The sequence below is a fragment of the Pipra filicauda genome, unplaced genomic scaffold, assembly GCF_003945595.2.
Source record: "Pipra filicauda isolate LSUMZ 115617 unplaced genomic scaffold, ASM394559v2 scaffold168_size1973030_pilon, whole genome shotgun sequence".
NCBI classification, from domain to species: domain Eukaryota; kingdom Metazoa; phylum Chordata; class Aves; order Passeriformes; family Pipridae; genus Pipra; species Pipra filicauda.
This window is the reverse complement of record NW_024104195.1, coordinates 1397334-1416327: the sequence shown is the minus strand read 5'-3', so window position 1 is coordinate 1416327 and position 18994 is coordinate 1397334. Positions and strand designations below refer to the sequence as shown.

The window sequence follows — 18994 nt, the reverse complement described above, 5'->3', positions numbered from 1 at the left end:
CTGCTCCAGCGGGAAATGGGTCAAGTTCCCTCTCAACTAGATGAAGGTATTTGTTTCACAGAAGTTGTTTAATTTTCTTCATTTATTTAATAAGACTGTAACCTTTATATTGCATATGGCTGACTGTATATTATGTCCTAAATAACAGGAATATTGATATTAGGATTAAAAGTAGCAATAATTAAATTAATGTATACTGACTATATTGTTGTGTATTCCCTGTTGATTTTATGGAATGTATATTGTAGTTCATCTTTTAATGATGCCAGAAAGGGTGGCATAAAATCCATTCCTTGTAATTTTGAGCTCCAAATATTGTTTTGTAAAGATTTATGACTGGTAAGATAACAAGTTTTTAAGTTGCTGATTCATCAACCTATAAGCATGTTAGCCAGGTTATGGGCTTTAAAAGCTTTAGTGTTTTTGGTTATCTTGTTACTACTATGCATTTAAGATATTTGCTGTAGGAAAGGGTTGCAATACTGATGGCTGTGTATCTGCACACCCTATTTTTAAAAGAAGAGTGTAGAGAGAGGAGACAGGACAGCCTGTTGGGTGCATATTCCAAGTCATTGCATAAATTCCTCAGTGGTGCAAATATAATGAAGTTTCACAGTTAGATCTTCACAAGAGGTATCTCATAAAGCTTACAATTACATTAGCAAATGCAGTGGGTAATTTAAGCTTTTAGGATACCTTTGACTCTTTTTATGTATAAATCACCCTCACACAGCTTACGTAGATGAATTCAAAATATTGTGTGTGCACATTTACACACTAAAGGGGAGTTTGCATTTTAAACGTTTCATGGTGCATTAAGTAAATTGAGGTCCACGGTATTGGAGAGGGTCTACCAAAAAAAGAGAACAGCTCTTTTCTAGCATTGTTTTATTGTTAAAATTAAGCCCATCTTTAACCTGCTTTAACAATGTCGACAACTGAATGGCGCTCAAAGAAGTTCTTTTTGCACACAAAGATCCATCTTTAAAAGCTGTTCAGAGAGGAAGAGGATATGTGTCTGCAGGACAAGGGGAATGTCAGCTTGATATTGAATTTATAAGAAGAAAAGGATGAGACATAGGTGAAAAGGACATTGTTAGTATATCCAGGTAGACTGTGCAGCAACCAACTGTCCAGGATACAGTATGGAGGAATGTAATATACAGCTGAGCACAAGAGAAGGGCATGTGTAATTTAATTTGTTAGCCTGGTACTTTCTGTAATCAAGTTTTGTTTATTTAATGTAGGCTTAAAATGTTAATCACAGCAACTGAGATGTGAACGAATGAAAACATCTTTGCTCAAATAGTTTGTGTACAGATGTTTGAGCCTGAAGAAACTTGCCATGTATTTTTGTAGATGAGGAAGTGAGTAATCAGTGAAACTAGTATGGGTGGTATAGGAAAATCATGCACATGGTCTTGGCACAGCTGTGTGCTTGTCACATTCCATGAGATATTTCATAATGGAAAACCAATTGCTCCACTAATATAGGATACCTACATTATCAGGTATATGTTGTGAAGCACCCAGTGAAGTCACAGGATCATACAGATTAGGCCATTAAATTTTGAGTGAACAAGAAGGGCGAAAGAAAGTCCTTGAGTGACGACTTAAAAAAGAGAGAATATCTTGGTTTGTGTGTTTACACGACTTGATGTGTTTTTTGCTTAATTTTAATTTTTATCAATCAAATTTTAAAAGGTCAAAAATGTAAGTGGGCAAGATGGTGATTAAGTTAGCAGAACTGTATAAGGTGCTGCAGTAGCAGGAAATTTGACCATGTGTTTAGTTAGCAAGATGCAGGCCCCTGTGCCTCCAATGGCTTTCTGCTGGTCAGATTCCTAGTTTGAACTTGCTGGTTTCAGAGGCTTTTCTATTTGTTGTTATGTAATTTACATAGATCATTGTGCAGTGTAAAGATCTGTCAAGAAACAGCAATAAATTAGGCACTGCCACCCTATGTGGTGTTTCATTGTTAATGTTTTTAATTAAAATATTTGCTTTGAATCCATGCACACATATATTGTATATGTCACAGTTCAGTCTCAATAGTTTCCTGAGTTCCAAATTCCTCACCAGTGTTAATCTGTGTGTACTTCTGATTATATTGGAGCAATTTATGGCAACTAGTGGTCAGCTCCAGAGCTTCTGCGTCTCAGAGTGTTTGTGCTGTGTTGCAGCAACATGGATGGGATGATACACCAGTATAAATAGGTATTATCCCCCTCAGATATTTAGTCTGACCCCAAAAGGAAAATTACTAACTTGCATTTGCTGAGTAATTAATTACATGTATCTTTTTAAAACCAAATTTCTTCAAAACTAGAAAGATACTGTGTACTGAATCCTTTGTCTATTCTAAGTGTCGCCATTTAAAGCGAGCTATCAAAAACTGATCTTTTCTGGCAGTCACAGATTTTCCATGTGCATTTTTCTCCCATGCCTGCTAACTATGTTCAGATAATGCCCAGAAAAAATGTCAGGAAAATCTTTCCTAAAACACTGGTCTGTGAAAGCAAGCACAGTTATTATCTCGTGTGACTGCAGTTTTAGGAAAGACTTTTAATTGTGTATAAATATGTGCATACCTGAGGGAATATCATTAAATAACATTAAAGACTGTGACATAATGTGTGTGCTGAAAAGCTTTCTGCAGAGAGGATATCAGGGGTCTTTTGGAATGGGGGACCACTACTTTTGGCCTTCACTGTAGCATCACTGCCACAATGGGACACTGCCTCAGTTTATGTGTTTCTTCTTTTTTTTTAATAACAACATTATTTAACACTAGAATTCATTGTTTTCTTCACCAGGTATCACTCCATCAAAAAAAAAAAAAAGTCTGTCAGCTTTCTGAAACCAATTATTCCTGAAGTTTTAGCTCTTTCTATTAGTCAGCCCTCTGCATTTATCAGCTGGTAGCTGAGACGCTCTTTTCAGAGTGGAAGATTTTTTATCTTTCTATTCTTTCCAACATAAATTAAATCAGGCAGTAATAGCCATGCAGTTAAAATATTTTTGCTGCTTTAATGCTTTCTCTATTTTGTTTAAGATACAGTTTTTAGAACAATCTTGGCAATATTCTGGTATGACTGTGCTTTCTTAATCTACTTAATCCTCAGTAAAAAACCCTGTTTTTACTGAGGCATGCTAATGAAAACACAGTCCAGTGACAGAGTGCTTATGATCTTGTGAAAGTTTCACCTGTGTATGCTGTTTGCTGCATTATGTTCTGTTTATTTTCCTTCCTCTTGCCATTAACACACTGTTCAGCTGAAACAGACCTGTCCTTCGACCTGTTTTGAAGCGTTTCTTTTCCTGGGGACACTTTATAGGTAATTCCAGAGGTGCCAATGACCAGGCCCAAGCTGTGGCATCCCAGCAGTGACTCCTTCCCACGGGAAGGAAAATCCAATGTGCAAGGGAGGAGGAGGCAGTGGTACACAGACATCCAGACAGTCAAGAGAGCAGACATGCCAGGCAGCCGGTAGCACAGCATATGCTCTGTTGTCTAGAAACAGCCAAATTCAATCCCAAATCCTGGCAACTCCTGTGATGTGGCAGAGCTAGTGACATAAAAAATATTTTCTTGCTAGCTGTGTTTGTAAGCCTGATTCTGATTTTAAGTAAGAAGAGGAAACATTTGACCTTGAACTAAATTACTACTTGACTCACTCCAGACTGCCTTCCTAAATCTTCTCTCATTTCAAACGCAAATTATTTATGCCTTTTCTTACAGGCACTGAATGGTTGCTGCCTTCCATCATGAGGACATGTGGATTTTGCTGGCCTGCAGCAGATCCTGGTCTATCCCACATCAAAACATTTTTGGTCATTGTGTATAGAGCCATACCTACATTTGTTTTTCAAACCTCTCTCCCCCAGCTTAGAGTAGCATCAAATGCAGCTCACCTGTCTTGCAGCAAGACATGCAATTTGCCACTTCTGTGTGCCACCCACTTCAGCAGTGTGATTAAACCATTCATTTCCCTCCTTGCAGGAAAGAAATGTTCTATCCCAGTCCAAATTACATGGTAGGTAGGGAGAGGTTACTGCCAGCTCAGAGCCTAGGGACGTGTATCAGTGTCTGGGTTCTGCACTGTCAACAGAGTGGGCCAGGATGTCTAGCAGGTCTCTCATATATGACACAGAACAAGCAGACCTGCTATTGAGTTCTTTTCCATCCCAATTTTCTCCACTGGGAGAGAGTTGTACTGAAGTAAATAAATAAAAGGGCTGTTTTTACAGTGAACATTGCTTCCCCCTTGCCCTACAGAGAGCAAAGTGCATCCAAATGGCTTCTACTCTAACCTCAGTAAAATGATGATGAAAAGAGTGAACTTTGGGAGGACTATTTGTTTCAGCTTCCCTGAGTGATGGATGGAGACATAGTCGTTGCCTCTTTGGTGCCCTCTGGGAACAGACACTAAATTCTAGCATGACCCTGGAACAAAAAACATTTTTCCTTTGTGATTTTCCTATTTATTTTCTTGAGAATCCTGATTTTTGCTCCTTTTGAATTCTCCTTGACCCGTACCAGAGTATGCCAACCACAGCCTGGGCAGTTGGACTTGATGGTCTGGAGACAGGACAGTTTGACTATGCTCTTGCCTGGAGACTGAGAATTATGGAGGCTTATTTAGCACTCTGATAAAGAAATACCCCATAATGTCTCCTTATTTTGTTTCTAGTTTACATTTTTCCAAAAACTGTAGGAGTTGCAATATACAAATATTTACACAATGAATTTTATTTTAGTTAAATAACAAAAAAAAATTTATTGAAAGTAGATTAGTGAATCTCCTCACTGTGAAAAACCTAAGGTTGCATGAGGAAAACTTCTCTTCAGAAAGCACTGAAACAATATGTGTATGTGATCTCTTATAACAAGCTAAGAAATACCAGAGCACATCATCTCTTGCACAGGCTTTTTATCATTAACAAGAGTCTGTAGGGGAAGATATAAATTAGCTTTTAAAGTTCCCCAAGGCTCTTACTCTGTATCCTGCACTCTGAAGACCAGTGAGGAAGCATCCCATTCCATAAGATGAGACCAAAAGAGCTAGGAAACTTCAGGAGAAAAAAAAATTATCCATATTTTCCCAAGTATTCAATAAGATGTTCCTTCTTAGCATTAAGCAGTGATTAAGATGCTTAATATTAACACATCAGTGACTGTAATCTTTGTTGGGAATAAGATATCTAATTATTTTGGCCTATCTATGTATTTTTCTGAAAAAAATGATTTCTACTAAGATAGATTTTTGCTTTGTTCCTACCACACCATATGCAAATGAATCTCAGTCTTGCATGTATTTCAAACCCTGTGTTTCCAGCATTCACTCAGTCTGTTTATTTGGTGGATCAAATGGTCATCCTAATGAGGTAACTGAAATATTGGCGCCAAGAATCAACAAACAACCACCACCCTCTTTATTCATAAATGTCTTTGAATGCATTTGTACAGTGAAGACCCATTCCTAGAAGTCGGTGTAAACAAACAAACCTTAATTGATCAGGGGAAGAAAGATTTACAAGACTGCCTAAAATTTAGTGGAACTACTTAAAGGTTAAGTGGACGTTTGCAAGCATTGTGTAGCAGAATTGAAATATTTTAGCCATACCAACACCTGATGTACTGCCAGGAGGTAAAAGGCCACACTCCTGAACAGATGAGTCTCCAAAATGGTCCTAGTGCTGCCAGACTTCTTCAACGTCATGGAGTGGGGACAGGGGGATGCATGCTGCATCTTTTCAGACAAAGCTTTAGATTTAGCTATTTCACTCGTTCTCTAATAATGGTAAGCATTTGGGAAGTTTTCCTTCATGCTTTGGCTTGCAGTCTGTAAACGGAGAAGCAAAGTTAGCCCCATAGCTGGTACAGCTAGGGCTGTGCTGACTCATCCAAGCTGGGGCTGTGACCCCAGCAGTGGCACTTAGAGTTACTTATTTCCCTTTTCTGCTTGTCCTGGCCATCCATTAGAGGTTGCAGATATTTGTAGGAGAGGCAGGGAAAGGAGGGGTAGCTCTGCGCACTGGCTATCACAGTTCACAGGAGAGCAACCACACCTCCAAACACAGCTCCCTGATGAGTCCACAGGGAGAAGCTGGGCTGTGATCTGTCACTGCTGAAATAGGAGCAAAACTTGTTGCAGGGATGATAAGGTAAACTGGTCAGAGGGGGACAAGAACACAACTATGTATTATGGAAGCCACGAGGTACTGGCATTAGCTACATATCTATCAGTGGCAGGGCACCTAGATCATAGCAAACTCAAACCTTCAGATGATTTCACAAAGGTAATGACAGCATGGCGTACAAGAAATGTTCCTATTGGTGCACTGATGCTGCCTAAAGCCATGTGTTGTCAATGTTTATGGAGAAGCAGTAACAGCATTTCTCCCACTTGCCTGGGACTCCTCTCCTGCGACAGGTTCTGTTTGTTTGGAGATCCTATACATTTTATTTTAAAAGATAAAGACTTCTCCTCAGAGGGAGGTCATGACTGATCAAGGGAACGTAGAACAGTGTTCAAATGACGCAACTGGATTCTTGTGTGAGGTTTGGAAGTTGCTAACTGAGGACTATTTTGGAGACTTGGCTGGCCAGTATCTCTGGCATATTTGGAACCATTCCAAGGAGGTATTTTTGTAAGCCACTGGGATAAGGCAGTAAATTAAGGGTAATTTAATACTGCCGGGAAGTCACTTTAAGTCAGCGTGTCTGTGGATATTGCTAAACTGACCATAGCAAAAACAGGACATTCACACCCATTCCCCCAGTGCAGCAGAGTTTCCTCTTCACACTCTCAAAGGCTAAGAGAAGGTTTCTGAAGACATGATGGCAACTCAGTTTCATGGTACCTCACTTTTTCTTTTCTCCTCTTGAGAAACTAGACCAGACTTTGAATGGGAATATTACTATTCCAGTCCTCAAAGGAGGCCCTGGCACATCACTTTGCCTCACAAGAATATGTATTCACTGTGGAAAGACTGAACTATTAATGAGACTGGAAAGGAAGGGTCTACGTGCTAATGCAGCTGTGCTCAGGCGCATCTGCATCACTCTGGTATATAGGCTTTTGTTTATTCTGTCAGTTTCTGTTGAACATCCTGTGGAATCTTTAAAAATACTTCTTAGAATTAATATTTCTTTATATAATTTAAGCACATATAGTCATATATACTGTAGAATGGAGAGGAACATGTGCAGTTTTTTGCATTTTAAATTCTTTTAAATACCACATTTTTGTTAGTTTCTTCAATTTCAGTCTAAGGAGTTTAAGTCAGAAGGTTACTGCAGAGACATAAGGCCAGATAAGGACAGGATAAAACTCCTTACTGGTAGGAAGTAAAGCTGTTTTACTCCAATGAGGATTTCAAGACTTTTACATCCATGACCTTTAAATGAAAGTGCTGGACTAACAGCATGGAGCTGAGATGGGAATTCTTTTCTCAGTGATGTCTGGGGGGAGTGTGTTTGTGTGAGAACAGTCCTTGAAACTGCTTCTCCACTGCAGTCAGTGTTGTCCCAAATATGGGTTCTATTCAGACTGCAAGAAAACAGATAGATAGATAGAGAGATAGGATAGATAGATAGATAGATAGATAGATAGATAGATAGATAGATAGATAGATAGATAGATAGATAGATAGATAGATAGATAGATAGATAGATAGAGATATTTATTCCCTGTCTGCTCAGAGATGGGTGCTGGGTGGTAAGTTCACCCTCTCTGCGTACCAAATACCCAACCTTCAAACAGTGACAAATCAACAGCCCCCCTTTAGAAGACAATCTAAAACTAGATTCATTGCCTAAACATTTATTCACCTTCATTTAAAGACACAGTACCTATTGATTTTACCATGCATTATCTATGGGGTTATGTGAGTAGTGGTTGGTGAAAGATAACTTAGTCAGCTTTTACCACACAATCCCCCAGAGGAAGGACTGGAGGTACCTGGTGTGTGGCTACATGCCCTGTGAGCCTATTGGGATCAACACAGAAGAATTTTCCAGGTTTGGAGCTCTACACAGAGGTATTAGACCTACACATATGAGTTGTGGTCTCATGGGATAATTTCAAGAAGTCTAAATAAGAAATTGCAACTTCTGATCTGTAGACTGCTAGGAATTTATATTTGTCATGGTTTGAGAACCCCAAAATCCAATTCCCTAGTCCAAACCCCCTCCCACATCTCAACTCAGTGTGAGATGGTTTTTCCAGACACCACACAAGACTCAAAATGGGGAAAAGGAATATATTACAATGACTGTACAAATAAATACTACAATACATTATATACAATCTTAGCTATCTCTACCATGACATAAAAGTATTTACAATGGATCAAATCTCTTCTCCCCTCCAAATAAAAGTCCAGGAGGGAAGAAGGAAAAGATCCTTTCCGCTCTCAGAGCAGTAGTGTTTCTAAGGCAGCAGGCATCTCTTCTGCAGCAGCTGTAGCGGGATCTCTGCCAGCACAAGGGGGTACACACAAGGGGGTATCCAAGCCCTCGTGGCCCTTCACCTCCAAGAGAAGGTCTTCTCTTCCGTGGGCTGCGTTCACCTGGACATGGTCGTTTCACCATGGTCATACCACGAAGCTCAGGGGTCTTCGTGATGGTCTGTATCTTCAGGGGATTCAAGCCCCCTTTGCAGAGCTCCATGCTCTGTCTCAGGCAGCAGGGGGGCCAAGGTCACCCCCTCCACATTCCTTCTGAGCTTTACAGCTCCTTTCTGCAGTGCTGTAGCACTTCAAGACTCTTTCAAGTAAGAGTTCATCATCTTCCTCCTTTCTCGGAGGTCTCAGAGGGGTATGGGGTTTTATTTCAGTTCTTACCCCAACTTCCTCTCTCTCTGCTGCTGGCTCTCTCTCTCGGTTCTCTCAGACAACTCTGTGTCTTCTTTGGTTGCATGCTGTTTGCTGCTGCTTCTCTGGTTCAGTTCTTATCTGTTGGCTTTTAGCCATAGCCTCTGTTCACTGCTGTCTCTGCCGCTTCTTTTCAGTATTTCTTGCTGCGGTTCACAGTGGAGAAACATCCCCCAGCTCATAGCTACAGACACATAGTCCAGCTTAACACTGTTCCAAGTCTCTGTAGCCCCCCTGCTAGGGGCTGGGGGCCCCAGCCCCCAGTGGGGGCTCCTGCTGTTTCTCCTTGTGGCTTCACAACATGGCTACTTCTTCTACAACTACTACAACTAACCTTTTCTTCTGTTCTGCTTGTGATATGTTTATATTTTGCAGAAGCGCTCATTGGGTAAAACCTCAAAACTTCAAGGGTCACCACCCCCTGGGGTTTTACCATTTTATAACTTCAGGGGGAAAACTGTTTCCCCACCACCACATACCGTAACCTGGAAAACATGAACCACTTTGCTCTTAGCTAACCAAAGTCCACAAGAACACAGAGTTGCCTGTGATGCTCAACTGCAATGCTAAATTTGATACAATCTGAAGATAAAATATAATTTTAGAAAGTGACTGTTTCTTTCATTTTGGGCTATTCAGTTGTATCTTTCAGTTTGCCAGTAAAAAATCGTGCAGGAAAAAAGCTCATCATTTGTGGAAATTGTTCCTATTCTTGTCTAACATACCAAGATCAATTCAGTTCAGAGTATAGCCTGTTTTTCTTAGCCCTATTGTGAAACATCACCATTGTTTAACATATCTGGTTAGCTCTGCTGAAGTGCAGTATAAAATTAACCTCATGCTAAACAATTTCTACTGCAAGAATTCTGTCTGCGAAGTGTGTGGCACAGATCAAAAGCATTCTATAAAATCAGCCATAGCCACTCCAGGGACAGTCATAGCTTGACTTAGTTTTTAGAAGACTTTATAGAAGACTTGTCATAAAACTAAAGCTAAATTAGTCAAAGCCAATTTGAGAGAGAAAGATGCCTACATGGATGATGGAAAAAATTGACCCTTTTTTCACTCTGTATCAATAACCTTTAATAATATTCTAAAAGTAGGTACCTGAGTACTGCAATCAAGGGAATAACCGTAATGTTTTGTGAGTACTTGTATGAACACTGATTTGATCTCTGTATCTGAGGTTTTAAAAACTAAAGTCAAATAGTGGTTACTGAAGTGCTTCCCCCACACACTACTAAAAATATAATTGAATTTGTATATTACAAGCAGTTTGCAGACATATTGCAGTCCTTGAAATGCTTACTATAATTTTTCTGTGAGTATTAAACTTTTATAATCTCATTATTAATGATATTCAGGCAGCTACTTTGAATTATTTTGTATATCCAGTAATTTGGGTTTTCCTACTTTTAAAATGTTATAAATAATACAGATCTTTGCAATTGGTAATACCTTGAAAAACAAGACATAAAACCAACAAATTTCCAATGTGTCTGATCCACTTAGTTACTTCACATGATGCTGTCAATTAATTCGTGTGTTTCCCCTCCACATTATGATGATAATAATTCACATCTTCAACATATATACTTGAGTGTGCTACATATATCCATTATAATCAAATAATGTAAAATTGAAACAAGTGAACAAAGAGGTGTCCAGTGGACTTTTTTATGTAATTAATGCATATCTTCAGAATACTGTGTAAAAATTGAAAAATATAAGCATAAGCTTATAAACTCTGTAGGTTACCCAACTTTCCATCTCACAGTGCTAGGTTTCTAAACTGGGTGTTATTTACAAATTATTTTGATTTTGGGACTGTGTTTGTGATTGGTACAGGCTTTGAAAAAGTAAATACACTCTCGTAACATAGAAAGTGTATTCACTCTCTATTCACTATACTCTGAGATCTCCCAGTTAAATACTTAGAAGTTGCTCACCTCATTTGGTATAAATGCCAAGGCTGTTCTGTGACCCTGTTATGCCACTGCTGATTCCTGTTCTTCTTTCCTTAAAAGCTGGGATTTTTTAAAAAATAAAGGTTTATCTTTGAGAGTTAGAAGTATTATAAGACATAGATTTTAATCTGTGCTGGCATCTCTTTGCTTTTCTACAACAATATTTGGTTAAGGATTCCCTGACCCTGCTGTCCACTGCTTAACACAATTTGAGCTGAGCCTGAGATGGAAAATACCAGACTTTCCTTGCATCTTTCTAAGCTGGGACCAGCTTATGTCTCCTGTGGATCACAGAAGTGCAGCTAGACTGCCTCAATTTCTCCTCAGCTCTCTACAGCCCCCCAAGGAACAATTTTGTTTGTCAGTTGCTGAAACAGTCTGTGCAATACTGCGTCAGCTATGCCTCATTTCCAGGCACACACCTTCCACTTGAGGCTATGAGGAATGTGGATAAAGCCTGCTTAATCCTCCCTTGCCAAGAAAGTGCCAGGGTGAAGTGGTGAATCAAACACACCAAGCCTGGATCAGGCCTGGAGGCTTGCAGTTGCTATTAAAGTATTGCTCCTCAGTGCCCACTGCTAGTGAAAGGATGAGTTTGAAAATATGGCCTGGGGAGTGGGAGGGAAGACCTGCAGGAATGGGTCAGGATGACTCATATGACAGGAGAGCAGAGCAGCCAGGAGGTCAGAGAAAGTGTGTTGCTCCTGCCTCTGACCTCCGCAGAGAAAAGCACAGAGCTCTGCCAAGGAAAATAACTTCACTCTATTTATTCTATGAATTTCTCTGAACAATTATTTCCTGTAATCTGAGTTTGTGCTGATCTCTCTATTGCCTTTTCAATCTCGGTTGAGGATGAGATAAAACAAAATCTTTGAAGGGTAACCTTGGCCTAAGGGACAAAGGCATCAGGCATCTGCTGCCAGAGGTGGGTTCATTGTCCAGGGTCCACCGCACAGTATATGTGCTATTACTGGGAGATTTGTTCTCATGTTCTCCTTGTTTTCAGCCTCACAAAATGTAAAACAAATGATGGTACATCTGGACTGAAAGTATTAGCTATTTAATGCTCCCATTTAGACAGAATTTCTTTGCCAGCCTTTGACATTTACGAGATTAACTAGAGTTCAATCTTTCCTGAGCAGAATATTCCATATCCAAGCCCAAATGGTTACATCAGCAGTGCAGTGATCTCAATAAACCCACTAAATTTGCATTACTTTATCACTGAGTTAAAGATTTCAATAATCGATTGGACAGAAAGAAAATAAAAATTTTACATACCGGTGTAAACTGATGCAATTGCTTACTAGTGTAACTATGACCTAAATTACTCTTGGCAGTAGGTTAAATGTGGAAGGGATGTAGGAAAAATTCTTTGGCTCATACAGATTGGTTTGATCACCCTTCTTGACAGTCCTACTTATGAAAGGCTCCTGAACACAATGAATGAATTAAGGTATGATGATAATCATCTCAGTTACAATTCAGAAACATGCATTGCTGCTAAACAATGAGATGCTGACCAGTTTAGGCTATGAAACAGCAGTATGACAGTGTGCAAAACAAATTTCTGTGTATTGACAGCAGACTGAGTGATTAGAAACCACACATTTTCTGGGTGCAAAAGTGAATGAACAGCACAGAGCTGCCACAAGTCAATCCTTGATTGGGTGGAGTGTACGGCTCTCCTTGAAGAGGCATAGGCCTTACTCAGAATTGCTTTTAGGAAAAAGATTAATTCTCTGGCATGGTCCTTTCTGAAGGCAAGCAAATCTATCATGCAAGATAAAGTGAACAGGGAAGAGGAAGAAGGCTTTATTTTCCTACTCAGGATCCACAGAACAGTACTAGCAATTCCTGCAGTTATACTAGAAACGGGAACACAAACAGTAAAACACACTGAGATGAGTGGGGTGTCTCTAAAAAGTAATGACTACATTGTCTTGAAAAGTTGTAGGCAGAATCCAAAAAGGCCACGTTGTTATGGTCAGAAAAAAATGCAACAGAAAGGCAAGGAAGCATAGCCAGAATGAAATAAAAGGGAAACAATCAATCTTACACAAGCTTACGGAAGAATGAAATAGTACCAAACCTGACATGTACACACACCAAAAACAGAGAGTGTGGAGTAACAGAAAGACCTCAACACAAAGAAATCACGGGAAACTCTGTAGTTACACTGAGAGGTCACCTCCATCATTACAAACCTTTTACTTTTCATTACCAGATCCGCCAATGCCTGACCATCATTTTAAGCTCCACCTTCCCTTGAAAAAGGGAAGCTCAGCATCTGTAGTTGTGCTGGCTATTTTTGGTTTGTTTGCCAGAAACTTCGAGGTGCTGAAGTGATAGAGGTTCTGTACTGTCTTATGTAAAACTGGCCATTTTATAAAGGACAGATATTGCTTCCTATTTCTTCAAATGTATCCTTTGATTGGAGGAGAGATGGTTTCCTGTGTTTTTGTTACAGAACAGTTTAAGGAAACCAAGCACTCTTTAGAGTGTATATCGACTTTAAAAATGCAAATCGATGAATCTGTTAAATGTTTCTCAAGCCATAAACAGCTATTTCAGTTGGGTGTTGTGAAGGTTGCCTCTGTGGTAGCAGCTTCTGGCATATCCTGTCTGCACTGGTGATGGTTGAAAATGCACAAGGTGCACAAGAACAGCTGTGTTCTGATGTCTGGCATCAGTAACAGCATTTTCTTTCCTGCATAACCTTTCATGTAAATTGCACATCTTAGAATTATGGACTCATAGAATCACCAAGGCTCGAAAGAGATCTAACATCATCAGATCCAAACATTAACCCAGCACTGACAGGTTCACCACTAAACTGTGTCCCCAAGTGCCACATCCATGTGTTTTGAACAGCTACAGGGATGGTGATTCCACCACCTCTCTGGGCAGCCCCTTCCAGTGCCTGACCACCCTTTCAGAGAAGACATTGATCCTAATATCCAATTTAAACCTCCTCTAGTGCAACTTGAGGCCATTTGATCTTGTCCCTTGTTCTGAGGGAGCAAAGCCTGAACCCCACCTGGGTCCATGCTCCTGTCAGGGAGTTGGAGACAGTGAGAAGGTCCCCCCTGAGCCTCCTTTTCTACAGGCTGGCACAATGGGTTTATAATCAGAAACCCTGTTCAGCTTCGGGATAAGATCTACCATTATTCAGCTGTGAGGAATGGGGTGAAGAGAGATGTGTGGATGGGAGGGAAACACTACCTGATTGACCTCACATGAGGTTCCCTGGAGCTTTGATAGTTGCTATACCATGGTGAGGATTTCTTAGAAAACCTGAGAAAAGAAAGTGGTGTGGAAACTAGAGAGTATGAGAGGTCCAGGGCTCACCTCCTCTGCCGCAATGGGCCCTGGCTGATGAAAGTCTCTGACTCACAGCCTTGTTTTTAATCTGGGGCAACTGCAAATGTTTCTGATTCTTAGAAGAGCAGCTTTAGTCCTGGTAGGACAGAGAAGGAAAAAAGGGTGGCACAGGCAGATATCTGACTGTAAACTGAAATTTCTGGTGTTCTGGGATACTGTGGTGGGAAAAATATACCCTCTTCAACCTCTTTTCTGTAAATCTGTTCAGGTCTGTGGGCTTTGCATCAAGACTGATGGTGGACTGTAACTCCATGGTGTGAGTTTTCTGCTCGTGGTACTAGTCAGTTGTCAGGACCTACAAGTCCTCCAGAGGGGCTATGAGCTCTCTATGAGCTCTCTGGCCCCGGGTTTGCACTGATAAAACAGGATGAATGTCTTACTCTGCCCTGCCCATGGACAGGATGGTTGTGTGACCCCCAAGATGGCACTGACTGCTTTTACCGCTTTATTTTTTCCCCCTTCTTCTCCCTCTCTCTTGAAAGGGATATAAAGGGAAGAGAAATGTGTTTGTGGACATGGGACTGCTCACTAAAAGTAGGCAGCTGAGGAGAAAAAATGTTGTTTTGGGATACTTGCTGCTTGTAAGAGGGAATCTTCTTGAGAAATGCAGAGCTGGTTTACAGTTGCTAGATTTTTTTTTTCATAGCATCAACGAAAGAGGCAGACTCCAGGAGAAATTATAGTCCTAAAATTGCTGCAGCTTAAGGGCGATGAAGGTCCCAGAAAACAGTGCCTTGGGTTGGAGACCAGTCCAGGTCCATCTCATGGAAGACGAAGGCTGTGGGACTTTGAAGTCTGACAGGGTTTGTGTGAGGTTCAGGAGCTGTGGACACTTAATGTATGAAGGAACCTAAAAAACTAAATATGTAGATCCTGTGGGATATGTTCCACTACGGTAGAACCAGGCTTTGCCCAGCAGGAGAAAAAAACCAGTATCCTATATCCTATATATATTTATTTATATATATATTTACATATGTATATACAGTTGCTGGAGTGTGCCTGCTTTTATGTATATACATCTGTGCATTTACATACCAAATGCATTTATATTGTGTGTGTGTGTGCGTGTGTATATATATATATATACACACATTGAAGTCATGCATTCAAGATTGTAGCCCATTGTTACAAACTCATACAAAAGGTCAGCTGTGCTTCACCTACATCTAGAGCTGATGCGCTGCCTGCCTGACTGGGACTAGGATTTTTGGCTGTTCTTTTGCCTAATCATTTCAGTTTTGTTTGCCTCCTACTTATGTGTCTTCACACTTAATTTACAAGTGGCTAAAAGCCAGTTCCTGTGAGAACTTAGTCCCTTCGCAGACATTCTCAATTATTTATACCTTTCTTCAACAGTGGCAGTATTGTTCTTCTGCCTTGTCTGCAATGAGTTCTTGTTTCCTCTCTGTGAGGAGTATTCTTTGTTGTACAAGGATGCTCCATTTTTCGCAATAGCTAGTTTCAAATTACCCCAAAGTAGACAGTTTTTGTAGGTGATGATTTAAAGAGGTCTTATTTGGAGCACATAACTGTGATGCAGTGGGCAGAGTTATAACCTTTATAGGTAAGAATGTATATGGGGGAAAAGAGTGACTGATTCCCTATCAAGCTGCAAATATTTGCTAGACAGATTATTCCGGAAAAATTATCCTTGAAGTAAAGACCAGTGGAAATCCCAGCTGTTTTAGGGGTAGAAATGCTGATGCTATTTTCTTCTTTCACACATCTGCAGTCTGTTTTCACTTATCCTCATAATATTCTCCACAAGTGGCTAGGTATTTGCCTGTTTTAATTGGTTCCTCTTGGCTTGAAAATTTCAAGTTTTGTTCAGCACAAGGGTATTCTGTCCATACCTACTAGCAGACAAGCTTGTTATTGATTGCATATGGTGCTTCTGCTATGACTCCTTCTCACAAGTGTCTGCTGAGATTTTTGCTTGGTCCTGTTCAACACTGATTTCTACACTCTTCTCTGCTCCAGTTAAATGTAGAACATTCCTCTTAGCTGGTGTATTACAACTTCTCTCATTTCATTCTTCTCTTTAAATAGTTCTTCTATTCTTACTCCTCCCATTCAAGTCTGTCTCGTTTCTTGTCTTCAGATAAATTTCTTCAAACTGCTTTTTTAGCTTCTGTTATAATTACTGTAAAATGTCCTCTTTGTGTTTAAAACATTTATGGAAATTTTCTACTCTGTTAAGACCCAGCTCTTATTTATCTATATTTCTCAGTTTGAAAACTGAGGGAGAAAGAATTTTTACAGGACATCCTTTTTTCACAAAGGATTAACAAAAAAATAAGAAATCACATGCATGTTCTACTGGACAGTGTTGAAAGCCACCTAAAGAGAGCTTTAGGCGAGGAATATACATGGAATATACAAGGAATACAGATGGCAGAAGATACAACAGGGTGATATATATATAAGCACAAATAGCAGTTTATATCAAAATATATCTTTCCTTCCACATACTTAATTTTATTTAATGAACTATTAGTAGTAGTTGTCTAACCATTTCTAGCAGGGAACCTCTTATTTGATGAATTCTGTGTGTTGGTCAAAGGAATATACTGTATATGGGTCTCTTCCTGGTCATAACTTCTGCCATCAAATCTCTACATAAAATTTGTAAGACCGTTATTTTTCTGCAGTTATTAGTAAGTTAAGTAAGTCTTACACAGCTAAAGCTGAATGGGAAAATTATTATTTTGTTCACAACCCTCAAGAACAGGCAGAGTTCTTGGTATATTTGTATATGCATATGCTTAATAATAGTTTTTTGGGGCGAGGTTTCTTGCAGCTTTTGAAAGCAGTAAAGTTGTCAAAGAAACAAAATAGTTTCAATTTTAGTGTGGCTAGCTCTCCATCACAGAGTTCCCATTTACTTATTTTGCCATATAGGTGGGCAAAACTGGTGTATGTCAGTGAGGATATATGTGGGTTAAGTAAATATTGACCTTCCTCTATGCCAACGCATGAAACTAAAATGAAGACTCAAAGCACCGTAGAGTAAGGAATCAATCATAAATCGTTAGGATGTTTCTCTAAGAGTTTGACTAATTATTTCTGAAGGGTGTGGTATGGATAGGCAAATACTTAGAAATCTCTGCTCTGCAAAAAGTAAGTAACATTTTTTAAATTAGTGGTTTTCTATATGTACAAGCCAGCCTAACAGGACACATAATTTTCTAAGCCTTTCAATTTTTTACTTTCTTAAAGTAGCCATGCTTGATCGAAATATTATGTCTTCTGGGCTCCTTGCCTATTGAAATTAGCAACAATTTTAGGTGGTCTGTTTAATCTTTGTGAGGGTGATTCACTAACTGCCCATCTATAGGTCTGTAATGTGCTGGTGCTTTGCAAAGATATGTTTATAATTTCTATAAATGTCCTTGTTAGTGAAATGGAAGAGCAATGAATCTTTAGATCTGTATCTGAATGACAGTTATTCAAGTGTTATTCTGCAATGAAGATTGCTGTACTGTATTTGTGTAGCTGCCATCAATCACTTGGCACTCTGTTCTTATGTAAAACCTAACCCACTAGTAAAATTACTCTAAAAATTGTTTTCAAAGGTTGGAAAGGCACTAATATCAATACTGTAAAACTGTATGGTAAATGCCTGCCCAAAGCAAAGGAATTGTGAACTTTCCATTGTAGGCTGATTCTGTTTTGCTATTGTAAGTATTGTGGTTTAGTACTGAAAACCTGATGACAACATAGAAAAAGAGGAAGGAGGTAAGTGTTTCTTTTGTCCCTAGTAAGTGAAACAGCAAGTTTCTTGTTTTTCACCACTAGATTTTCAGTAGTTTTACTGCTATAGTCTCTTTCTAGTCATTTAGGAAACTCGCCTGTGAAAGCAAACAATTAAACAGCTGTGATTCTTTCCTTATCATCTAGATAAAAGCGCTGATCCTTTTTAACTAAGATTGTAGATTTGCTCCAACTGCAGTAAAAAACAAGCCTGCATGCAAGGTGCCCTGGGATCTCTATGTTTTAGACAGGTTGGGAAGGCAAGCTGAATAAAAAGGTTTCTGATACAGACACTAACTATTCATAAAATTATAGAAATTGCCCAGGTTTCATGTATACTTTGTTATATAAATCTCTATTTTAAAATAAACTTCAGTCTGGTTGCCTTGAAGCTGGAGGGAGAAACCATTAATTAGGGAGAACAATGAAATAGAGTTCAACAATGTATAAGCTGATGAAACATTAATTCATTGAAATGCAAAAAAAACCTCCTGAAAAGTCAGCCAAAAAGGGGTGGGAAGGGGTGGGAACTGGTAGGAAACAAGCTAATGTTGTATTCTTATAACTTGCTATGAAGACATGGAAAAACACCATGTCCAGCACATGTACTCACCAGAAATCTCTCTTTAGACAGAGACATGGAAGAAAAAATATTATCTGTTGAGCTAAAACATTGCTTCATCGAGATTTCATAACCAGAATTGCTCCTTGCCATTTGCAGAGTGATTAAATTTTGACTGCAAACATCTGGCTGTTGTAGAAACCTAAGCTAAGAAACTATGCTTCTGCAATTATGTTACCAGTCTCCCTTGATTATTAAAATACTTTAAATTTTCAACAAAATTTAAAACGGAGCCAAGAATCCTGCAGATAAGTTTCCACAGAAATAGAAGGTAGAATAGAGAGAAGGTGCTAATTAGGGCATCACATTTAACATCACATTAACTTGATTTCTTTTCTATGTGGCCAACCAGCAAGTCCAGAAGACTCATCACAGTTATGTAAAT

The 18994-nt window shown here is 39.4% G+C and overlaps 1 protein-coding gene across 1 annotated transcript; it reads left to right on the top strand.

Moving 5' to 3' along the window:
* Window positions 1-4352: 4352 nt before the first annotated feature.
* CTXN3 (cortexin 3) lies at window positions 4353-4654 on the top strand. Its single transcript, XM_027712529.2, is given in 4 exon segments — window positions 4353-4422; window positions 4425-4461; window positions 4463-4518; window positions 4521-4654. Coding segments are annotated over 4 exon segments (270 nt in total). The 5' UTR covers window positions 4353-4379.
* Window positions 4655-18994: the final 14340 nt, after the last annotated feature.